The following is a 26,088-nucleotide window of genomic DNA, read 5'->3' on the forward strand; positions in this document are numbered from 1 at the left end:
CCATACAAACGCTCGTGGTGCTGGACGCCAAAAATCTTAATATTTCTTGTACAAGACTAGTGGTTAGCAGTTTGCAGTATAAGAGGGCAAAATACTCAAAACTATTTGAAAGCAAATGTAGAGGTTATCCTGTACTTCTTGTCTTGATGTGGTAAATGCTACCTGCTACAAATCCTCGGATGATCCTGACCCAGGTCTGGTTAAAGATAAAATTCTACAGAATAAAAGACACTCTTCGGACACCAAAGCGTTAATAGCGCAGAAGAAAAGCCCCGTCAGCTATCATCAACATGCGATCAGGCTTATCAGTGAACCACATCGTCAACATCAGCTAATGGGACGTGCTAATGTGGTTCTGATTGAAAGCCGTAGGTTAGAATGTGGCTAGCATAATTCAATCGTGTGTTCACTGGTCCACAAGGACTTCTTTAATCTACAGTGAATCTTTCCTTATTGTCTCTTTTTGTGCGTGGGTTTTTGATGAATAACAATATCGTTTTTTAATTTGTTTAAATAAAAGGGGAAGACTCCGCGGAAGCCTTTCAGGTTTCCTTCCTCTCCTGCACATTTTCTATTTAGTGTTTCTTCATTGTCATTAATGTGCAAATAAATTAAACTAAATGAATGCCTAATTTCAGATAATACACATGAAACCTGCCAAGACGATAAAATAAATACCTGCTGTGCATGACAAAAAAAATCATAAAAAAAATACAGGAAAGCAACAATGAAAGTTCCATTTTTGGATAAAAAATTGCAAAGAATAGGTTAAAAAAAAGTGTTGGGATGAAATGTAAAGCCTTTGATCTACTTTGGATCAACTCTGTCTGAACTTACTTGAACTTGGCATTCACTTGGTCGGCAGCTTTATGGTAGTTCTCTGTGGTGACCTTGTAGAACTGAGCGCTCTGCAGAGAGACAGAGAAAGAAAAAAAAGTCAGTGAGTGAGACAAATGCATGAAAATGTGATCTCAACCTCCTATATAAAAAAAGTCCATCCAATTTATTTACATCTTTTAGGTTGAAGCTATTTGGGCAAAAGGAAACATTTCAGCAGTGCGACGCCTCCTAACAGTTCAGAGCTGATATGGTCCAGTACAGTGCAGCCGAGCCAACTCAGCCCTGGCCTCATCTACCACCATTCAAACTCCATTAAAACTTAATGGAGAGGGATATTATGGGCACAGCTCTATTACCAGGTGGGCTTATTGTCCACAACATGGAAGCTAACTTTGTGATCTGTAACGTATATGGGTTGTCAGTAGAGAGTATGTTTGTAGATGTAAAGTCTGCAATGATAAAAAATATTAGCACTTTTCTAGTTTGTTTTGTGTGTGTGTGGTCATGCATGTGTGCCTCTGTATGTGAGTGTTTGAATTGTGGGTATTTGTGTGTTTATATGTGTGCCTTTGTGCTTATACTCCTGCAAATGGCTGCTGTAATAACAGGCAGCAATCCTGTAAGGTCGGAGGGTCTCTAGTCAACAACACACAGAACACTGGTCATAATCCCCCGGTGACCCATAGCAAATGAACCCACAGCAGGACCCCTCTACCTGAATCACGTCCTCAAACGCGGCTATAGAACCGAGCTCTTACACCACTTATATCACGAGAGGAAAATCGAGTTTTGTCAGCCCTCAGCGGCTGTTCTGCACATTTATGATCAAATGCTGAGAGGTTGTAAAGTGTGATGGATGACTTGATTGAGAGTCGTATAAGGTTTGATCCAGGGGCGAAATTTGCCAATGTCTACCGATGCTTCACTTTAATAATAGTAATACCTACTCTTAAAAAAGCATAGTTTGCTCAAGCATTAAAGTATTTCCTTGAGGTTTTTGTGCCATTACCTGTTGGGTTAATGTTAAGCTACGAACCAGCACTGTTTGTTATAGTGCTGGGTTAAAGATTCCTCTGATTGGGGAGGGTTAAGAACAGACTTTTAAAACTTAGTTCTATTTCAATCTTTCCATTGAAGATAGAAGAATAATCATACATTACACATACAATGACCTTAGGTTCAGAATCTGTTACGTTCAATGGAAACACTTACATCAGCTTGCATAATTACACTGGGTACACTAGAAATGTGACAAATGTTAGCCTCTTGGTCTCATCTGGCCTGACTTAACCTCCTGGCAGGGAAGACATTCATCATAGTTCAGAGAAGATCAATAGGAATGAACTGCGCTGCTGAAAAGATCGATAGTCATGTGTTGTGGAGCTAAGAGAAGATGGGACATGACATCGCTGACAAAAGGTCTGATACAGATTTGAGTCCTCCTCAGTTGGATGGACACTCACTGTGAGGGTTTGCAATGGATTCAGAGCCCTTCCCTTTCTCACATTCTGCAGAGTTACAGCCATAGTTTGGATCATATTGCAGATATAGATATAGCACACACTTCACAGATTGTATATAACTCAGAACTACCTTATTACATACATCTAGACCCTTTGCTAAGACAGTTCACATTAAATAGATTTAGTTTCCTTTGATCACTCTTGAGATGTCTCAAGTCCACTTGTGTCAAACGGAATTGATTGGAAATGATTTATGTTTATGTAGGCTCCCAAGTCCCATGAGTAATTGAGTCATGCCCTTACACGTCCAAGATAAGTACATGTTCAGGGGTGTTTTTGCAGAAGGATGTAAGTGACTGCTAGACTTAATTATTTTTTATGATTTCAAATATTTGGGAAAATGTGTCATTATTGTGCAGTGTGCTGGCTAATGATGACAAAATGTGGAAAGAATAAAGGGGTCTGAATGCTCCACCAACCCACTGCAGTTGTCCCTCAGGCAGACATTAGTTTGCATGTAAAACACTATAAAGAAGTATGCCCAAAGTTTAAGAGTTAACTTGTAAGCTCATGCTGTATCTGTGCCCCCTTGGCCTTGAATCAAGTGGTTTGCAGTGTAGACAAAGAAACTGTCAAGAGCTAAGGAAAAGGATTTAAAAAGAGAAGCTTATTCACAGATAAAAAGACTAAAAAGAGATTTCTGGCTGCTAAACAGGCAAGAATAAGACTTCTCCTGGGTGCCGAGATTGAGCCATTGGAAGAGAAAGGGAGAGTCAGAAGGAGCTGGATTTGGGTCTCTGTCTAGAATACTAAGTGTAAGGTAATAATACCTGGCTAAATGGCAGAGCTGGCACTAATCAGCACACTAATCCACCAGGGAGGACAAAAGGCCATGCGTGACAATGATTGCAGGAACACTTACAATACACATACACACAAACAATGCACGTGCATTCACACTGACACCTACACACAGCACGGGTACATGTGTGGACATGCTGCCAAAAGTGTCTACACACAGCCTGGTGGCTAGATATAAACAGTGGCACAGACGAGGGAAAAAAAAAAAACCACTCACTCGCTCACCTTCAGGCAGGGAAGAGTGTAATTTGTGTGATTACTGAGTGGTCTTAAATTGTGATTTCCAGCTGTTGCCCCAACTGATTTAAAGAGCAGCCCTGACCTTTTGTTAGCCCACAGACCAGATCCTACGCTTGGTTTAGTTAAAAACATTCCTCCCTGGACTGAAATAAAAACTGCAAAACACAACCTTGTTTGAAGTCTCCCAGAAAGACGTTTCCTGATTGTCGTCGACCAATTCTTTGTCATCGGATGAGCAGAGCTGTGTCGCTTCAGAAACCTGGTATTGTGCGTACCCCGTGTGCATTCAAGTATCTACCTCTAAAACAGCGTTTCTGTTCATTTGCATCCTATTTACTCTATTTGCTTTCCACTAGGTTTTCAGCTCATCTGGAGCCAAACAAAATGCTGGTGGGGGGTGTCATAGACAAATTAAGCCATTACCGCTAATGCACTGCGGCGATATGGAGAAGATAGAAGCTGCATCCCAACACACGCTCTAGCTCAATTTAGAGAAAAAGCCTCCAATATTTAATGAATAAAACAAATAACTCCCTGTACTGATGGCTTGTTTCTCTTATCTGCTGCTGAGCAGGAGGGCCGAAATGGGGAGGAACCCCACCACGGCCAACATTACGGTTCTGCAGAGCTAGAGAAAATGAGACTTCTGCTGTGTGACTCACTGCAACCTGCTCATAAGGAGAGCAATGAGGCTGGTAAACTGTTATTGAGCCTATCATGCATAAGCATTGACTAAGATTTGCCTGAAGGGGCAACATCACATCCTAGAGAGTGGATGCAAGGCAGAAAACTAGAACTGTCCATCTTCGCCCTGAACTCCGAAAAGGACTTTCTGCCAAAGCCTACCTTCACCTCTAACCATGTGTTCAGACAGACCCAATTTTAGAGGTAGCGACTGCATACAAAGTCAGTAGAATGTGATCCGACATGAATTCGCCCAGAGCAGCATGACTTGACACAAAGACTCAGCCTCAACAGTTTGTGCTTATCCCAGGGCTTTATAATTCTACTTCACAAACACACAGAGACAAGACAAGAAAAGGAGAGAAACTGGAGGAAAATTACAAAGAACTGGAGTTTCTGGTGAGTTCACAGACACACTCCCACACACAAGGTCGGCACATCCACTGCTAGTTAGCTTACAGCTAATGCTTGTGCAGTCAGTAAACTGGCTGTTGGGGGAGAATAAACACAGCTGTCCAGTGGTCAAATTCGGGGCAAAAACCAGAACCATTTCACGGACATGCTGAAGTCTCTGCTGAAGATTTTGTTACCTTTGGACAAAGTTAGCCAAGATGTGTCAGCCCAGTTCAAGTCTTTGTGTTACGCTAAGCTAACCATCTGCTGGCTCAAGCTTCTTTCTGATTCAGATGTGTGAGTAGGATCAACCTTATCATCTAAATCTTAAATCTAAACTTATGCTTGTATAACAGTAAATCAACCTTCATAACTAAGGTTTCAATGTAATTTCTTAAATGTGTGCTATGCTGTATCCTCTCTGTTTTTCTTTATTTTTACCTCATTGTTTCAAACTCTTATCTACATAAAAGCCCTTCTATGAATGGGTGTTGCATGTTAGCATCCGTTACAAACACTACGACACTTGTATACAATATCTGCCCCTAAATAAACCACAAAATCTTGGTGTTATCTCTTTCAAACTGAGCTTTATAAGATGACTTTTGAAAAAGTTGTATCTCAGCGTTATTATTTTAGCCTGTGGAGTGTCACTGCTGTTTTTTTTTTTTAACATATACGAATGTGCAGCGCTGTTGTCGTGAAATCACCATCCCTTGAAAGGACCTCCTGTTAAATCCCTGTGAATCCCATCATGCGGCTATAACAGCAAAACAGTCTCAGACACAATAATTCAACACTGCAGCACACTGTCATGTCTTCACTCTGGATTACTGTGTCTCCAGTTATACAACTAGCGGAGCCAGAGAGAGACTACATTGATCGCTTCATGGGGAAAGAAAGCACTGAAACATCTTTACTGCTCAGACGCAGCAGCAAGAATTATAATTTCAATTTTTAACACATTACAAGCAAAACGCATTTAAAATTTTACCTCCACGCTCCAGAAAGAAATACAGAGGGCGAGAGGCTGAGAGGGAGACGGATGGAGAAATGACAGAGCGAGGGAGAGATGAAGATAGCAAGTCAGAGACACAGACAGAGATAGAGAGATAGAAGCTATTACTGTTTTTTAATGCTCTTTCCCCTGTATTTCTTCCTTTCACAGTGCTGTGGAACTTTGCTATGAGATGGCAATTGCTGCAGTGATTGTCCTCCATGGGAGAGCAGAAAAATCCAATTTCATCGATATACAAGGCGAAAAGAAAGATAGAAAAAAAGAGAAAAATCTCTTGAGAAAAAAAAATGAAATTGAGGCATGAAGAAAAAAAAAACACCACTCAAAAAAAAAAAAAAAATAGCTGAAAAAGGAGAGATATAGAGAGGCAGATGTGGTACGGAAGGAAGGCTGGAAAGAGAGACATGGTGAGGGAAAAAAAAAGAGAAAAAAAAACATGGGCAAGTTGATTGTTAAATATGAGATTGTTTTACAGGAGGGCAGGTATTGAGTGAAAATGTAATAAATATATAGATATTGTTTTCAGGGGCTATTTGGTAGCTGTGGCCCCAATGAGCAGCAGCAGCAGAGGCAGCAGGCTGAGCTGCCTGGGAGCCTGGTGATGGCCTGTCACTGGAAGCCCCTCTGATGAATGGCCATGTTGGATTGGAACAGACATGTAATATATATCAGACTTATATTCTCTCTCTCTTTTGGTGCCTCTTTCTGCTGGTGTGCGAAGATGCGGGGGGAATCCTGAGGTAAAGGCAGGGCCGGAGGGCAGATGGAGGGAGGGTGAAGAACGTGATGGGAGACAATATTAAGCTAGCGGTGTACTCCATGTGAAATCAAATTTACTGCGCTCTCACTGGCAAAACGGAGGGTTTGCGACCAAAAAGAAGCACAGCGCTGGGCGTTGATACAGACCGCCACTCTCATGAATATGTGACGTCTCAAAACAAATCATGTGCACTCACCCTGCGATCCAAACTCATCTCACTGTGCTCACACATGCTGTGGTGTGTGGTGCAGCAGCATGTGCGTAACAGGGCTGCAGCCAGCAGTTTTCATTATCTATGAACCTGTTGATTGTTTTCCAATAGTCTTCAAATGTCTTATTTTGTCCAACCAAGTCTACAATCCAAAGGTATTCAATTTACATTTATTTAAGCCGATAAAAGCAGCAAATTGTCAGATCTGACCTTGAGCTTGGTGTTTTTTCTTCTTGTCTGAGCAAACTGCATATACTGTACAAGAACCGCTTCTGTATACAGTTTAATTTGTGTTATTATCCATGCAGTTTGACCTGGGTATTGTTCAAACACTTTCAATACCGGTACAGACACCTTAACTTCGATATCACTTTCCGAACTACACTTTTTTCCAATTCAAATCTTACAAAATCCAATTTAACGAAAAGAAACTCACATTTTCTATTTCAATTACTCACTAAAAAGGAGGAAGCTGTTCAAAGACTTGAAAGAGGAGACATCTAACCTTCTAAGCTTAGACCGCCAAACTACTCCTGATACAAGCACTGTGCATGCTTATTGATGCAGATGAGATTTAGTCCTTAGGTATCGAAATTTGGTACCGATTGAAAAGACATTTTTTGATACTCAACAGAATTGAAGTGACTTGGTTGGTGCCATAAAAGTATCAAAGTTCGGTACCCAGCCCACCTACAGGATTTGGTGTTCTCATTGTGTGCCTGCGGCTCAGGAGGGTCGGGGATTTGATCCTGGCTCGTGTCCGTGGCATCTACTTAAAGTGTTACATATGTAAATGCCATTTACACTGTCACGCGCTGCTTTTACAAGACCAAAATCCTTAATATACAGTAAAAATCTTACCCAGATATTGATACTAAATCTTTGTTTAGCTGTGTTACATCTATTTTCATACATAATTGCCTGGACATAAGCTATATGTTCATGATTTCTTATCTTTGCTCAGCTGTATGTGTCTATGTGTATCTTCCTGTAAATTTGTTCTCTGTACTGCCTGTTTATATTGAGCGCCTTCATCTGGAGTGGATGCTATTAACCAAGCGGGAATTACAGCGAGTACACAAGAACAGAACATGCCAAGAGTGATTTTGTTTGGTATACTGCGGGGCTTACTCTGGGTGAAGAGAACAGGGAGTGAAGAGAGGCTGGACCGAGTGCCAAACGGGGCACTGTGGCCAGAAGAAGAAAAAGCAGCGTTATTAACACAGCCCAAACAAACTGCAACCCCCATGGAGTCCCAAGCCGCTTGCTGCACAGTAAGACAACATGCAATATGCCCGCCATTGATCCTCAGTCGCACACAGGATCACACACCATCGCTAAAAACACACACACATGGTTGCCATTCTGTTGTGTTGTTGTCTCCACAGGCGATTAATCCTGATAGAATTTGCAAATTGAAATGGTGGGGTTTGTGTGCACATGAGGACAAAGTGCTTGTGAAATATAATTAATTTATCATTTAATTCCTGTGCATGAATCAATAAATAAATCAGTGTGCACGCTGTTCTTTTTCACAGACCCTTCCTGCGTCTCACATCTCATGTGTGATGCAGTGCTTTCATTCAGCCCTTTCTTTGCCGTGCTCTCTTGTTCTTCATCATTCACTGACATTTTATCTTTATACCGCTCTTTTTCTTTCACCTTTGTCTTTTTCTTGTTCTTATCCTCTATCACTCACAAATGTCAGTTTATCATAATTTCTCGTGATACCTTCTCAAGTAAAATCTTTTTTTTTAATCTCATCTTTTGTGCTGATTCTCCAGCTTCTCTTTTTCCCTTTAGCTTCTGTCTTCAATACAGTAGCTCTTTCCTTGTTGTCTATATATCTCTATGTATATAACTCACTGTCTCTTTCTGAGGTGTGAAGGTGATTTGCTGACACTTTGATCCAAGGAATATTGACCAGAGGCCAACCTGGCTGATGGATGGCCTGTGCCTGAAGTCGATAATGCCTGTGTTAGTTGGGTCTCATCATTTCTACCACCGGCGCTCACATGTGCTCCTATACGGGGAGACGGAGCAGAGCTACACTGTCCAAAGATGTAATAATGCCACATGAGCTGAAGAATGGAAAGAGACAAGCTCAGCGATACGACTGGATCAGTGAGGTCCAAGTGCAACAAGAGTGCATGCCCACATCTCAGCCCAGCCAAAACTATGCAGACCAATGCACGTCCAACTACTGACAGACGTCCACTACTCAATACTCACTCGCTTGGCTGGGAATTCATTCTCACTGAAGGAAGCAAAATTTGATAGCGTTATTGACCCAAAGGGAAAATTATCTCGTGTGTAATGGGAACAAACAAGTCCACAGTAAGAATATTACACCAGCCTGGTTATTTCAACGGTGAATTACTATAAGCGTGACCCCTTTTTTAAAAAAACATGCGGAAATGGCGAAAAGCGAAATATATTTAAAGCAATTTCTGTAACAATGTGTGCAAATGCACCTGTAAGCACACACGAGGTAAGACGCCATCTTTTAACCAGGAAATCCCATTTGAGCCATTTAGATGAAGTCAGAATCATTTGACTTTGAGGTCCCTCTGGGGACAATGTGCCCACTGACTATGTGATATTTTGCCATCCTTGTATTCATGTGAGCTTATAAGACTTTCTGACACTTCGAATTCTTTGAAGAATAAGAGTGCCTTTCTCTTCCACAACGAATATCTGGCTTCACAACGGTGTTAAATTTCCATTTTTCCTGCACTATAGAGGGCATTTGACTTTTTGCACCCTCCAAAGGGCAGAAAACTCCTTCCCAGTATGAAGGCATCATTTTAAGCACATTAAATAGGGCATTGTATCCTTCCAAAGATAACACTTATGATTTGAGAGCAGCATGAAGGCGTCCTTTTTAACACACTTTAGCAGGGCATTTGACCCCGGTTCCATGCCTCGCAGGCATCTCTCACTGGGACCAGCATGGAGCTGCCAATTGAAGTAGGCTAAGCACGGCAGCTGACCCTTGTCCCCCTCCATAGGACGCTGGTTTGACAAGGAACATCAGGGTAGTGTCATTTTCAGGGACATTAGGACACATGCAGGGATGAATGAGATGTAACCTTTTATCCTTCAGGTGGAGGAACGGAGTGTGAATTTAAAAAAAAAAAAAAAAAGAGCCAGAGAGCATAAGAGCAGCAGACAGACAATTACGGAGAGGTGGAGAACAAGAGAGCGATGCACAGCACACTGGGGGAAGCAAGCAGAGTTTAAGTTGAAGGATGATAACAAAAACAGTGGGGCAGAGGGACGAGGAGGAAGAATAAACGCCACTGTACTTTGGCTGAGCCCAGTGGTGGCCGAGCCCACTGTGTACGCCGGCTGAATTGTGCGCACAAATCTGTGTGCGCTTGTTTGTGTGTGCGCTGGTATGTGTATGCATTATACATTAACCAAAACTTTTCCTCGGGCCAAAACGAGAGCCGCAGTGCGTGATGTATGTTCCTGAAAGTAGCAGTGACGTCACCTTGCTTGGTGACTGTAAAACAGAGCGTTTAGTTTTTACTGTGCCTTCTGCTGTAAAGTGGAAAGTTATACTTTATCCTCCACCTTGGGATGTTCGCTTTGCTTTGGTTATGTTGTATTATTATTTTTTTTTTTAGAGCAAAACACTTATGCTCTCTTCATTGCTTTGCTTGGGCATAATAATTTTTTGGGGTTGGTGTAGGGTGCAAAAGATTTCTTACCCTCTCCTCCAGCCGAGCCACCTGCTCCCTGTAGAAAGCATCCTGCCTCTTTAGGTCGGCATCTCTGGCCTCCAGCTGCTTGGCCTAAACACAAATGAGCACACACACATTTCCGCACACACCACATGCAGCATACACATATCCACACACAGAAGAGAAGAAAAAACCATTACTTATGTGCCCAGTGGAGCACTGCCAATTTTAACAAAATACACACATGCACATGAGAGAGGCCTATAATGAGAGCTCAGACAAGTGAGCATAAAGAGACACATTACAGCACAACACAGACACAGGCCTTCACTTTATTGACATATATGCGCCAGACTGTGAAACACTCTCTGAATGTTTTTTTTTGCATGTTTCATGATGTATGTGGTGTGCCTGCCAGGAGAGAAGTCTAGATGAGTTTTGTGTGTAAGGGAATATGTGCACATTTTGCTTCATGTGGAGAAAAATCACATGTGTGTGAGACTGATGACACCTTGACATGCTTTGTACGTGCGTCTTTGTCCTCTTGTGCTCAATCTTCAGCCAAACCGCTATCAGGCCAAGAGGATAACATCAGCTCAGTGCGAAGGAGCACCATGGTCCGGTCTATATATTTGCCCAGCCTACCAATCTCCACTGTCCTACCCTCCACTGTGACCTTCACTTAACATACGGCTGAGTCTCTGGGTGATGTACAAAATAGATAAGACCTGGATGCATCAGGTCAGAGAGAGGGAAAAGCAGACCTTCACACTAGGGTCGAGGGCCTATGACTCAAATCTGAATGGAAATTAAGATGTGTTTAGTCATGAGATAATTTTAACTCTTTACAGAGAACAGAAAATTGTTTCTCATCATTTACTTGTCGAAGCCTACGGCTATATTGATGCTATGGATGATAACAATGATAAAACAGGATTGACAGGCTGGTCGAATTTGGGGTTTTATCTTCCAGCCATCACTTTTGATAGATAAAACCATTCTCTATAAAGGAGTGCATAAAAAGCCTATAGACAAAAGACATACAGCTGTGCTCCTGGAAGCCACAGTGAACTTTAGGACCCAACCAAAAACAGTTTGTATCGCTGCTCCCTTCGGTTAATAAGTCTTCAAAAACACGCTGAAATTGTCACCCCATCGGTAATTCTAACAATGCACTTGAAGCAAGAGAGCTTTAAAAATCACCCAAACTTGGAGCAGCCGAAATATCCGGTGCAAAGAAAAATGTAACCTGTCAAAGAAGCTGAAAGGGAAAAGAAAACCTTGACTCTATCATGCAGAAACAGTGAGAAACCTGAAGAATCTAGGAGAAGGTAAATACCTCTAAACTTACCTTCCGTCCTAACTCCTGAATAAGGGGAGCATTGAAAGAAAACAAGAGGGAGGGAAAAAAGAGTGTTAAGAGGCACTGATTCATCCATGAGCTTCTTCAAAGTGACACTTGGAAAGGTTTAGTATTCAGAGGCTGGAGCGACTGGCTACCATACTGTTCTGCTTGAACACTCACACTGCATCCTCTCAATCTCCTCTCTCGCTGGCGAGCACACACCAGTGCATACACACACGATACATGGGGCGGCTGTGGCTCAGGCGATAGAGCGGGTCGTCCACCAATCAGAACGTCAGAGGTTTGATCCTCGCATGGGGTTCGATACTGAACCCCAAATTCAGTCCATTTACCATGTGTGGTATTAAAGGTGGGTGATATGGTCAATGTAGTTTGTCTGCTTGCAAGAATAACTGTTGGCTCTACTCGTACTCAACCGGGCGTTTCTGATGGAGTTGGTGAATTAAGTTTGCTGCATTGCCTCCTTTTGTTGTTACTGTCCTCTTGCATGTCTTACATATTACTGTGGTTCCTTGTACATCTGATCTTCTGTAACTAAATCACTTCCACACAGCTGTAGTCCCTCCACTTCTTGGAACCGACTCCTCCCCAGTGGAGCCGGTAGTAGTGTTAATTTAGATATTTTTAATAATATCAAAAATTACACCAATATTATTGTGAATTATATATTCCACACCCCTATATGGGTGCAAACCAATTTTGTGTGCATACATTGAAACTCAAAGGCGCACACACACACGGCCATACTGCAGAGGATTGTCATATGGACAGCAGCCACGCAGAGGAGCCTTGAAGCCTCTGACTTAAGCACTGTAGGATGTTGAAAGAGACAGACAGCGAGTTTGAAGAAAATACAACGTATGGAGGGGAAAAAAAAAAAAAAAAAAATTGCATTACTCCATCCAATCTCTACTACACTGATAACCATCTGTGTTTGGCGACTCGATGCACTGCAGGCGGAGCTGCGTGCTCTATGCATTGTGATGAGGAGTGGCGGTGAGTGTCACCGAGGGGCTGTTCTCGCATGAGATGAGTGGGGGAAGTTTCAAAGTCAAGGGGATGCTTCGAGCTCACCCACTGCTCGCAAGACAGAAACCTGCCAATGCGAGTAAACACCTGCATGCACGCACACACACACACACACACACATCTCCAGTCATCTCCAGCTTCAGACATAGAGGAAAAACAACCCCTCCACAGCACCACTTTATCACATATTCAGTAAAGCAACACCATGGCCCAGCTGCTGCTGTCCTCAACACAACCTAACATTAACCAGCCTTGCTGCTGGAGTCAGACAATTGTCTCCATTGTGTTGCCTTTCAAGCCTGAAGTGCTATTGTGTGGCCAGTGTTATACAAAAGCTAAAGCTGCCTGCACTTTGTGATGGAATCAAGTTGCCCCTAAATGATAGTGCTGGGCGAATGTACCCTGAAGTACACCCTCAAAAGCATGCTGTAAATACACTACAAGTAGCACTATTATGACCTTAAAAAGTGTTATCGATTCCAAGCATGCAATCAGGGCTCCTATGATAGGTCGGCAAAGTTTTTCAGAGACTAGATTACCGAGGTGCCAAAAAGCTGTCTCACACCAACAGCTCAATTTAAGAGGAAGACAGGAGGGATGACGGGACGGAGGGAAACACAGAGGAGGTGGACCGGCAGGGGGTCGCGTACCGTCACAAGTGTGTCCAAACTCAATGTTACGCTGATAGGCGGCAACTAAAGACGTTAGCTTTGCAGAGAAAGACAAAAGATGCACGCAGACGGCGAGACACAAACAACGGCTCAGACACTGATCTGAAACGCACACATCAGCACAAACGCACAAACGCACGCGCGCACGCCAGCCGGAGCAGCTGAACCCACAGAGAGCGGGTGCAGAGATAAATGCATGCTGAAGGCGAGACTAAAGGGGTCATTAAAAGAGGAGAGGTTGTGACAGAAATGTGTGCCCAGGGATTTTCTTTATTTTTGCTCACTATTGTGTGCACAATGCGCACGTCTATGCGGACATGCAGCCGTGCATGTGTTCAATTTCCATGCGAGCAGGTTGGCCCTCCTCTTTGATGACACACACACACACACACACACACACACACACACACACACACACACACACACACACACACACACACCATGTGAGGATTACTTCCGACCGATTAACCCTATTCAGCAGACTTTAAAGATAATCTAATCATACTAAAGGCCAAACAATGGGACAGACTTCACCACTGCCCATACACCTTTTGTTCTCCTAATGAAGAGGTGGTCACGGGTGGAGGAGGAGAGCTGGGGTGAGGCCGAGGAGAGGAAGAGGAAAAAGAAGGGCAGAATTTGACAAGAAAATGGAACTTGAGAGCGGAGAGAACACAGAGATAAGAGACAAACAGGAAGAGGACAATAAAAGGTGTTTTATCATTGGAGGTGTCAAGAATGGGGGACTGGCTGTTAGATGGGACCTGAAGCCCGGGCCAAGTGCGTCACTTTGACTTTAGAGAAAAGTTCAAGAGAGAAAAAGATAACAGTGCAGAAAGGAAGAGAGAAGTTAAATGGAGGAGAAAAGGGGCACCTGAAGCTCGTACAACTTCCCAGCTTTGAAAGCCAGACTTCTTCCACACAATAATTTCCGTCAATCACATGATGATTTTTTTATGAGCAATTTCAAAACTCCAAGTCCAGAGGATGATGTAACCCATTTTGGCTAATTTCTTAATTCTAATTCAGCTTTACTCCCGTCTAATTTTCCTGTGCAGCAACCTTGACATGGGAAAAAAGTAGCACAGCAAAAATACAAACACTCACAACAACACCCTCCTGCTGGGCGCAGACAGAGTCCACGCACTGCGATTTGCAGCCCAGGAAACCACATTAACATCAGCAGCAAACTTTTGCATTCCCCCTCCTGTATCCATCTCCCCCTGGTCTCTTATTAAGTAAAGTAGCACAATGGCTGAGGGTGACAGGCGGTTGAGAGTGAGACCGTGGTGGTCAGATTAAACGGTTCGTTTAGGCGAGGTGAACGCCTCTGTGAATATCAATTAGCCAGCCGCTGAATAATTAAGGACAGCCATGTTTTTTAATTAGCCGACTGCCGCAGTTTGAGCTGGGAGTGAGGGGTGGAGGAGAGGAGGGGAGGAGAATGGCAGAGGAGGATGGAAGAGGGATGAAAACAGGTGGATTTTGCTGCGTCAGGCCCCCCACCCACCTCCTGTTCTCACACTGATTTGCTCCCCTACACTCACACCTGCTTCTCTGTTTAAAGTGTTCTCTCTGTTCACTTTTGCCTTTTAAAGCATTCCAACGACTGATTTATAAATAACTCCTGGCTGCAACGTTCAGCAGGTTTAAGGCAACTGCACGTGAGAGCATGTACTTATACTGTGCGGCTACATATGAGACTCCCTGTTCAAATCAACACATTTATGGAGGATACAATTACCTCACATTATCATACCTTCCTCGTTTGCGTTTTGAAGAAACAATGTGTGCTTTTAAGGTATTTTAACCATGACCACGATAACCTTAACCACAAAGTTATTGCTTTGTTGTTATTTAAACCCAAACCAAGATCTTTCCCTAACCCTAACCAAGTCATTTTTTGGGCCTTAATCTATCCAGACCTAAACAATACAGTTAACACATCATAAAACTGGCTTGTGGAGAATAATGATGTCCTGCCGACAGGACATACTTCAATAGGTCATTCTACAGATTATATATTTTGATTCCCTCCCATTCCCATTCATCATCTTGTTGTGTCTCAGAGTATATATTGCAACCCCTTCTGGGAGTACTGACCCCCAGGTTGAGAATCGCTGACCGAAACAATCTTGTGATAGAATTCAATTTATGACATGGTTTATGCTTTACAAGACTAGTTTTCTCATTGCTTAAAAAAAAAAAACGGTAATGGCTATTAGCAATTCTGCTCATATTCCATTTTTCATTTCACACCTGATGAAGACCTCTGCATTGTAACAACGAGGTGACTCACTGTTACACTGTTATGCCCACTACATGCTTATCAATCATGCTAGATGAAAATGCTGCCATGATCGATAGAGCACAAATCAAATCTCATCACGTTAACTAACAGCACCTCATCCATAACCTTGGTCTCTTTTGTCTTTCCCTGCCACCATCAGCTCAGGCCTGATTCACCCCTGTCACGAGTAGCATCATAATCAATGCTCCCTCACACCATCCAACTGAGCGCTGCAGCACGGTGGGTCAGAGCTGCTCACCAGGGCCCATCTATCACGGGCCTGTGCGACAGGGCCCTGTGACAAACTAATACTGAAGCCCAGGCCTCGGGTCCTGAGTGCTCCGACAGGCAGGGAGGGGGTCAAAGGGCAGCACAATGTGACCGTGCTCTGGTGTTAATTGGCACGGCGGAGGTGTAGGTGGCATGTGGGAGGTTAGAGATGGATGGAGGTAAGGGAGGGGAAGTTCATGGGGTAGCGTAGATGAAAGGAAGGGAGAGGGATGGGTCAAAGTGTGGATGGAATATGGATGACAAGATAGTTGGAGAGAGAATTGTTTTTTTTGACAGATGTAGGGAGAGCTGTCATATCAAGCTTGGAGATAGGAGAATATTTTAAAACTGGGGTTTTATGAAAAACACAAAAAGCTCTCACACACACATACATTCAAAGCGGACACACATCCGTCCCACAAATCTTGGCACATCCTGTAACTGCCTCTAAAACCGTTGCAACTCTATCTTTAAAAGCTATCACTGGCAGATCAAATCTAAGTGATGGAGTGTAAAATGATATCACCTAACACAGACCTTACTGGCAGTATTATGCATTACCCTTAGAGTCACTAATAAAACGTAACTCCTGGTAGCAGTAGCTGTAAAACTCCATTGGAACCCATTCACTCTGGCTGCTTAATTAGCATCATGGGGTTTTACTGAGCGGCAATAACACTTAGGTTCAAGGCTACCTATTAGTCTCCTAGGGAGGTGGTAGGGTTATGGGCAATGTAATCGTGTCCGATGTAGTGTGGTCAGTTAATGGGCTTAACCTTGACTGATAACACTAAAGGACAAACACACTGTCAAATACTTATTCACACACACTGATGGCTTAGATAAATGTCACATTTTATTGCTAACGATCCTGCAACAGGGTTCAGCGTTGAAATGTTTTTCTCAGTTGAGCCACTGAGCCTGAGCTCAGCTTGCATCCAGTTAATGTGCTGTATTAAAAAAAAAATCGAAACCATTGTTTTTGCGTTATTATTAAAAAGTAATATTTCATTGTATACATAACTTTGGTTATGTCATACCTATTCTGTTTGTCACCTGAACCTTGCAGTGTTTTTTCCTTCGGTTCAATTAATTTTAGCAGCCATACCTGACATTTAAAGCAAGTGGCACACCAAATTAGCTGAGACTGCATAAAGACATTGGCCTCTCTGCTGTTTTGCAAAGGCCAGACACGCTTGAAATAAACTAGCTCAAGCAACTCGTCATCCGAATATGTCTTAAGGCAAAAGTTCAGCTGTTTGAGTACAGCTGTTAGGACAGCCATAGAGCAAGAGCAAGAGCAATATTTTGAAGAATCGGATGCTTTGTTTCCTTTGAACTCGACTACCGACTTTTATCTGTGAAAGATGAAGTTCAGTTGCAGTGTTGACTTCTAGCTTTCATTTGACAGTTCACAAGAGGGAGCAACAGGAAACACAGGGAGAAGGCGCGGGAGTTTCACTCCCAACAAAGGCTGCTTACTGATTTCAAACCAGCTACATGCATCTTAGACCGCTGGGCCACAAGGACACCCCGAAATAAACAGCATGACCGTTCTGTTACAACATAATAATGCAGCAGCCTGGCACCTCTTCACAGGGATTTATGTCAGTGGAGCTGGGAATGGTCACAATAACGAAGCGGTGGTATCATTAATCACTGAGAACAAGCTGGTTCTGGTGAAGAAGCTCTGACTGAAGCAATTACCATCTGACCACAATGCTGCAAGATTTAGCGTATTTTTCCATAAATTGTTTTGTCCTTTTCCTTATTGGACGTGTGCTATGACTAGTGACAATTGCTTATGCTGTAGAAAATCTGAAAGGAATCCACTTTATATGCCAGTAACGACAGCAGTGTGCAGGTGCTGCTTTCCAGGTGTCTGTTAGCATACAATAGGACAGTGTGACAATGTGGTAGATCATCAAACCTGTCCAACGAATTAGTTACTTGTCAATCCAACTTTCTTATGTTTATTTTCATTTGTTTGTGTCTTATTCAAGCATGAATCATCCAAACTTTTTAAAGGTCATTTCACCTGATGTAAAATCCTGTTTTGTAGCACACACATGTCTAGGTATGTCATTGCTGGAGACACCCGTATAAAAACTTTGGTAGCTTGAGTTGGTCTTTGACAGGCAAGCATGGAGCATCCTGGAAGAAAAAGACAACAAAGCCACAGGCTGCAGACGGAGTTACTCTCCCTCGGGGATCTCTTAGCACAGTGAGTAATGACATATTGACCTGGTGGGTCAAAGGGCTGCCCTGCCCAGGACAGGGGCGGAGGGGCCAAGACAGGGACCAAAGGCCAAGAGGTGTAGGTGGTTAGTGTGGGTGTCTCAATGTTTGTGCGTGTATCTTAACTACTGGCTGTTTAAGGGCACATTAAAATGAAGTGTCCTTGTGGAGTCTGTAGCTCATTGACTGTGAACAGGGGTCAACAGAGGGCTTGATCTGAACCAGCTGGTCTTAATGATGCTGAGACAGGGGTGACAACCCACTCACACATTTACATCTCACTTCTTGCACTCCTCAAAAAATTTGCAGAGGAAAATACACTAATTTATTTTATGGAGGGATATAAACCATGTAAGCTTAATGGGGACCACGCTTCCTTTAAGATGTTCTCAGGATTGAAATAACATCGCAAAAACTAGAAGAGAAAAGATCCTCCAGTGAAAACGAATGGGTCTAGTGAGCCCACGAAGCTTGAAGTCCTGGTAGAAACATGAAAAATCACTTTCCTTTCTACTCCCACACACTTCAAGCCCCTCAGCCTTTGTTGGAGACACCACCTCCACCACTCCACTGCCAGCTCCTTCGCTGAGGGACAGCAACAACATCTGCTGGCTCTGAGATTGATTAATTGGCTGATCGGGCGCCTGCGGTGTAAACTGATTGATTGATCATCTTGTGGTTGGAGCTTCCTTTATCTAGAGCCCTGGGGAGCAAAGCTCTGGAGGTCCACAGTCATCTGTCATGTCCAACACACAGGGGAAGACGGAGGAAGAGATGAAGAGCTGTGGGTTCATTACCGAGACATGGGGGGCATGTATGGAGGAAGTCTCAGGCAAGATGGGAACAGGGGGCATGCCGAGAGAACAATGGGAACATGGGGACAAAGGGGCTGGGGATGAAAGGAAGGGAGAAGATACTCTGGTGCTTGAAGAAAAAGAGAAAGGCTTACATGAAAGTGGAAGTTAGAAAGGAGTGTGGGCAAGTCAAAAGCAACAAACAACAACATTTTAGCGGTCTTGTCCACATACTGACAAGAAAGAAAACAAGGCGAGCTGGAACACTATGATAAACTGTCTCATTTAGTTGGGAGGTATTAGTACTAGCTATGGTTATTTACTACTTCTTTTTCAGGATCCAGGGCTTTTTTTTTTTTGGACACACAGCCTCCACTCATGTATAATTCCCGACCACATCCCTCTTTAGCAGCAAGCAGTGAGAGTAATGGGATACAGGGAGAAGAAGTTGGCAGTTGAAAACAAGCGTGGAGAATGCTGGTACGCTTTGAGTCAGACACATGAACCGATGGCGGAAAATTCCTTTACTTGACGGCAGAGGACACAGCGAACGACCTGAGAGTGGAGAGAGGCATATTGTCTTTGGACAACAGATGTCCCCGGGGAGCAAGAAAGAATGAGACAGAGAAAGGACAGAAGAGAGATGGTACAACCTATAGCAGAAAGAAGGTGAGGGGAATGTAGAAGGGAAGACATGCAGGGAGAAAAAGGGACAGCCTGAGGATGTGTTGCTGACATTGGACCTTATGGACCGCTCGAGCTGCATGTGTCTGACCCGTCTGTGCGCATGAGCCTGCAGCAAGTACATCCTTACTTCGATCTATCTGCATATTTAAGACCGTCCTGGTGTATGTGTAAGCGACTGAATCCTTGTGTGATAATGGCTGTGGGCATACTTTACATTTCTCAGCGCACATGTGCTCACGCTGCGTATTAATGCATATGCATTCCGTCCAGCAGCAGGTGGTCCTTCCCGGCCTGATGAAGCCGGGGAGGGGGCCCCGGTGCACCTTCAGCTTCTGTCTATCAAGCCCATGTCAGCAGACTCAGGGTCACCTCTAATGCACTAACCCCTTTAGGTGAATATATGCATTTTCCCCCTTTCCTTGATGGCCTGCCTGCCTACTGCTGGCTGTCACCGACAACTAACTTTTAAGGGACGAACAGGAAAGAAACATTTTGGTGTTGTTTTCTTCTCTGAAATCACAGATTCATTTATATAAGACTTGTAAGAGTCGTGATCCCTTCCACCTACTGCATGTCAAAGTGCATCAGTGAGTCAATAAATGTTCTTTCGATCATATTTACCCTAAAAACTTCCCTCTTGCAGATACAGTGCTATGCTGTTGCTATTCCTCTCAGGTTATGTGACTTTTGTTTAAAGTTCACGCTTTTTTTTTATGTCATTTTAAGTGTTGTTTTGTTGGTTTATTTCCTAATTGGAGTTTGTAAGCTTGTTTTGAAAACTGCTTTGTGAATCAATATCTCTTTCTCTCTTGCCTGCTCTTTCCATGTGCCTTTATTCATTCCCGTCTGTTATCCCTTTTCTATCCTCTCACCGCTTCTATATCTCATCCAGATTTTCTGCTGTTCACGGCCTTTCTGACTCCTCTCTCATCTTCATTCCCTCCATATGCTTAAGTTCTTTCCATCGTTCCATCAAAATCTCTACCTCTTGCACCATTAGCTGAGCCCACCGTTCACTTCTATGGAACCTCATTAATACCACTCTCCTGTCAGAGCCAAGAGGGAAAACACAGAGAAAGACCAAGTAAAGGGAAAGGGATGAGTTTAAAAGAAAATACCTGTCATATTACACATCCAACATATCTACTGTATCGAGCCACACACACACACACACACACACACACACACACACACGCACACAGCTCCATCAAAGTTAACTCAGGAAACTTGCCTTTATAACCTTTGCACTTGTACAATATCTGGCCAAAGATGTCTCAGCTAAGCCGAGTGAGGAGAGGGTAACAAACAGGCAGAAAATATAGTAAGACTGTTCTCATTAATACTACAGGCTGCAAAGAGGTCGTGACTATTAAATTCCCAGCTACAGTACCACTGACATTGCAGTTTTACAAGTGAAAATAGGAAAAAAAATATCAGGTTCAACACATTGCTACGGCTTTACAGCTCCGACATATCTCAGTATCACCGGAAATGATACGCACCTTTTAATAACTCTTCATCTCTTGTTGTAATGTTGATGACAGAAACGAGATAAACCATTAAGTTCTCATCTAAAGGGCCAATAAGGAGTCAAGCTGGAGAATATGTAACCATACAAATTAACACCATGTCAAACAAAAGGCTGCAACATCTTAAATGTACAGCGCCAACAAATAGGCAGTCACCTCCACTGGTTATCTACTCTACATCTGTTTCCTCCTTCTCACCTGGAAAGCTCTAAAATCCACCACCGATTGTCCACTAAATGACTGCTACACAAGTTGTTGTGTGAGTGTTTTTAGCAGTAATGACTGTTTAAAATTCACAAGTAACAATGTGCTGTTGCACTCTCTAATAGGAAGGTGGAGCATACAGGGGAGAAAGAAAGGTCGAACTTAAAACAGCTTTTTTCTCACTTTTACAAATGGGAAAGTGCACCAAGCTCAAATTTTTCTGTGCATGCATAATATGTGCTGAAAGTGTTCGGCCTATTAGGTAATTAGTTTCTGTTTACACAAGTCAAATGCACTCATTGTTCAGACAAAGGTGAAAAAAAAAAGCACAGCACAATGAGACAATTCTAGACAGCTTTCCAAAATGTTTAGAACAAATGAGGATGAATACATACATAAATACATACACCGCCCATTGAGGCTGAGGCAGTAAATTGACTGTACAAGCTCCCTTGTCAGAAAGAAGCGTTCACTGACACCAGTATCCATCCATCAATCGAAGCGCTGCTGTATCCCAGCCCCGCTGCTGGCCGCTCGCAGTGCCAATTAGCTGACAGGGTATGGGCCTGGCGCGGAGTGCCAGCCACGGGCCCTGCCAATTAAAGCCTGACCTCCAATCTAACCCTAACACTGGCACGGTGTGTGGGCACCACACCCTGGGCAAGGGTGAGGTACGGCCGCCAATATGTAAAGGACGGTTGAGTGGACATCCTCCAAGATGAGAGAGAAAGAGCATCACAAAGACAGGAGAAAGACAGAAAAAAATGGACACATGTATGTAACAGTACCCTGTCAGTAGGAAACAATCAAAAGTGCAGTGGTGCAGACAGAATATCTGCTCATTTGAGTTGACCTCTTGGAGCACACAAACATTTAATTACATGAGAAAACAGACAAACATTCACACCAATGCAAAACATGCCCCTGCCTCCACACAAAAACTAAAGGCAATTTTCAGGAAATGGGTAAATAAAGAGACAACCGGCTGACTGTCATGCTGTCAGTTTGTACTTTTGCAGTGGTCTTAATGAGTCCTCATTTTGGAGGGTATTTAGTTTGTAAGTTCCCATGAAAACTTAATGATATATCCACAGGTTCCCCTTCAGGACGATTAGTGTCTGCTTGTTAGATCCGTAATTGTAGCTCCCCCTCTGGGTCAGTCAATGAAATTCTGATAAAGCTGGAGAGCAGCGATGCCACTCTTTCTTTTATTAACTAATTCAAGATACGGTCAGTGCCCTGTGACAAACTGGCAGCCTTTCCAGGGTGTATCCCACCTCTCATCCAATGTCAGCTGGGATCAGTGCCAGCCCTCCTGTGACCCTCAAAAGGATAAGCACTTATAGAGAATGGATGGATGGAAAATACAGTCAGCAAAGTACAGATTTTGTTGAATATTTGCTATAAAAGTGTAAATATCAGACTTATGAAAACATGAAAGCATGTAAAAAAATATATTCCCTTAGATGTTTTCATTAATATTCAGATACAGAGCAAACATAATATTCAATTCTTGATTAAACTTTTGCTGTGGTTGCAGAAATAGGTGTAGAAGACAAATAACTTATAGTAACGTAAATGACATAGTAACAGAGTTTTTACTTAAGTATAAGAAATGACTTCCTTGAGTGCTGTTAAGAGTAATGAGGAATCTAACAGAAAACAGGTATGGAGGCTGTTTAATGCCAGCAGATAATAAGAGTTTATCCAAAAGACTTGCACTCTATGTGGGAAGAACGGTCCAATTGGATCGTACATTGGGTTGCTTGACCAATCAAAGCATAGCCAAGATCCCTATTCCACCCCAAAATCCACTTTGTCTCTGTAACATGTGAAGACTTTTGATATCACCATGGAAAATACTGAAGGAACTGTGGAGGCAATCCAAGTACGCGACCTACAAATAAATCTGTTCCGAACTAGAGAGAATTTTGCTCTCTGCGAACCGGAGCAACAATCTCATTCAGCCTCTCTGGCATGCTGGTGGTCACATTTGTTTAACGGTACCTTCAGTTTTAGGTCTTTAAACCCAGTCTGTAATCTACGCCACGTCACCCTAACCCCTTCCATAATACATCCGCAGAGCATATTCATCAGACAGACTGACAGTTCTCTTAAATCCAGTTACATCAAGCCTGGCAGGGGTTACTCTTACAACAGCTCGGAGAACTGGAGTCAAAGATAGGACGCAATTTGTCCTTGGCGAGCTGAGCAAATCCAAAAATATATGTAAATCACAGTGTACCACTACCGCTCTTTATCTCATTCAAAAGTAAAAGACATGAGGACCTTTTCTCCCCTCAATCTTTCCATACTCTGTGATGTGGAGAGAAAGAATAATAAGTTGAAAGAAAAAGATTTATTTTTTTTAAACTATTTCTTTCTTTTTTTCTTTTTTTTAAATACCACCAACGGGCACCAATTCAAAACCCAGCAAGTCTCCTTTAATACCTGGGAAATTAAATTGTCGCCCTATTATCAGCCGGGTCCAGTCGGCTGTATCTAAAATGCAACAGCGCACAACTGAAGTACACAAGGTTTTCCAAGAAAAAAGCAGGACATTTGCTGGAGACTGCAGTTTTTAGAGAGGTGGAAGGGAGAGGAGTACTGGGGCGAGAAGAGGGGTGTTTGTATATATGTGTGTGTGTGTGTGTGTGTGTGTGTGGTGGTGGGGGGGCTTGTTGCATTAAAAATGTTAAGCTTTACCCAAAGTCATTTTCAAGCCAGCCAAGCATCAAATGGAACACAGTTTAGGGAAAGAGTAGGTACTGATTTTCTCCAGGAGCTCTGACAGGATGGACATGGTGTGTGTGTCTGAGTGTGTGTGTCGGGAGCAAACAAACAGTCTTGGTATGCTGCATTATCCCTCGCTGTGAAAGCAGAGGTGGAGGAAAAATCACGGAAAATCACATTAGCTCCTGGTATGTGCGTGCGTCTGTGTGTATGAGAGAGAGATAAAGATGGAAACAGAGGGTGCGACAAAAGCATGATAAACAACTACAAGGCTGATCGGTGGAACAAGGCTCCGGAGTGAACACAATCAGCACATGACGCTCTCTGCTTCTATCAGGCCTCATCGTTGCATCTGCAAACATGTCTTTCGGTGTCACATTGAAGTAACTCCAGCATTAAGACGTGACAGTGCCCACAGGTTTAAAAAAAAAAAAAAAAGGTAAGAAACTGGCAAAAATGCTCATTTTTCATCAATCACATACGCAAGTCCACCTGTAACTTATACAATCAGTGGACCGTAAAGGGCCAAGGGATTCATTTTACTGCTTTTTTGGATTCATAAGGACCACCTGTTCTGAGAGTAAATGTACCCGGTCTGATAATCCTGCTTGCACTGCCAACTAGTGGTGACAACGTGCTTTGCACAAACCCTCTACCACGGATGCAAACTCATCAGGTGTGACATGCGAACGCCCGCAAAGTTCCAGCTTTAAGATGTGGATTTACAGTTGCTTGTACGATGAGGCTATGGAGAAAAAACTCATCATACAATTACAGTAATCTTAGTGCCAGAAAAGTCATGTAATGGGATAATGTAACGTAAGCTAATACCTAAAGCTACTCAACCTCCGATTCTAATTAAGAGTCCCAAGGTTTGCCAGTGCCAGTGCAGTTATGTTTTTCCTGCTTACAAAATCTAACATGGATTTACTCTAATTTACCCGGCTGAATGTATGGAAGACTGAACAGAACTTTAAATCTTTCACACACACCGGTGAAAGACCAGAGACTCTTGTCTGCTGCACAGAAAACCTTGCTTTGACCGCTGCTCGTCACCATTTAAGGTTGCTGAAACATTTTTTTCTTTGTTTGTGCTCAAACAAGCTTCTGTTAAAGGAAACTAACTCACAAAGCCTACAGAAAAAGCCCCCAAACACCTTGCTAAAATACTACAGGTCTCATAAAGAGGCTTGTGCGTGGTGTCACTATTTGCTGTGGTTGCTTTAGTGACCATGTGCGTATGATTTATGAACTGCAGCCTTTACGTTTCCTGATAGAAGAGTTTAAGTCTCCAGCTGAGTCCCTCCAAGCTTCTATTTTTAGCCATCTTCCTATTTTTTGTTTGTTTACGTACCTTCGACATGACAGAGTATCTGCAAGGAAAACAAGACAATTAAACACTTTTTTGGGGGTTATCCAGGAGCTGACACAAACTTATGCGTATCATTTCATTGCATATTTATTCTGTATTCTTTATAGTGTTGCCAGTTGTCTCTCTGAGTGTTAGCTTAAGGTGTCATAAAAAAAAAAAAAAGTAAATGTAACATCTGAGTGTTTGAGACCAGTTGCCAACAGTAGACAAAACCACTGCCGCCAGGTAGACCCCACCCGGGCCACTGTTTGGAGCTGGGAAAGATTGATGACTCTGGGTTTGATTGAAAAGTCTGCCGCGGGGTTAGAGCCTGTGTCTGGGTGAAAAGCTGTGGCCAGTGATTGATTGGCCACTGGGCCACTTCGGCTCCGCAGGGAGCAGAGTCGTTGAAAATCAAAAGAGGGGACGGTGAGAGTCTATGATTTCATTAAAACACAGATGTGCGGACTGACAGATGGGTGTAGACTGTGAATAAGAGAGTTATATGACCCGTTCAGGCCTTGTGCCAGTATATCTCTCTCTGTCAAAACTCATCATTTATCAGTATATAAAGACAAGATTGTATTTATATTGAGCTCATTCACTGGTCTTTCCTGCTTTGTCTTCAGCTGGTATCCACTACAAAGAATCACATATTCCTAATTGATGATGCTGGATAATTAAGCACTAATTGACCTGTTATCTAATTGAGGGTTTATTTGTGCGTAATTAGTCCACTAAGTAACTCCCTGATGAGGCCATCTTGA

At 42.9% G+C, this 26,088-nt stretch overlaps 1 protein-coding gene across 7 annotated transcripts in view; it reads right to left on the bottom strand.

Annotated features, from left to right (window-relative positions):
- Window positions 1-26,088, bottom strand: part of chchd3a (coiled-coil-helix-coiled-coil-helix domain containing 3a) — a 66,802-nt gene that overhangs the window by 16,468 nt on the left and 24,246 nt on the right. For 4 of the 7 annotated variants that reach the window (XM_076722477.1, XM_076722474.1, XM_076722476.1 and 1 more), the window contains 2 exons: window positions 10,187-10,270; window positions 838-908 (listed from right to left, as the gene is read on the bottom strand). In XM_076722477.1, coding sequence (XP_076578592.1) covers window positions 838-908; window positions 10,187-10,270 — 155 coding nt within the window. Of the gene's footprint in view, window positions 1-837; window positions 909-10,186; window positions 10,271-11,510; window positions 11,526-26,088 lie in introns of all 7 variants that reach the window. The other 3 variants (XM_076722473.1, XM_076722475.1, XM_076722471.1) reach the window with 1 other exon arrangement.

This window comes from Chaetodon auriga, chromosome 22 (assembly GCF_051107435.1).
Source record: "Chaetodon auriga isolate fChaAug3 chromosome 22, fChaAug3.hap1, whole genome shotgun sequence".
Taxonomy (NCBI): domain Eukaryota; kingdom Metazoa; phylum Chordata; class Actinopteri; order Chaetodontiformes; family Chaetodontidae; genus Chaetodon; species Chaetodon auriga.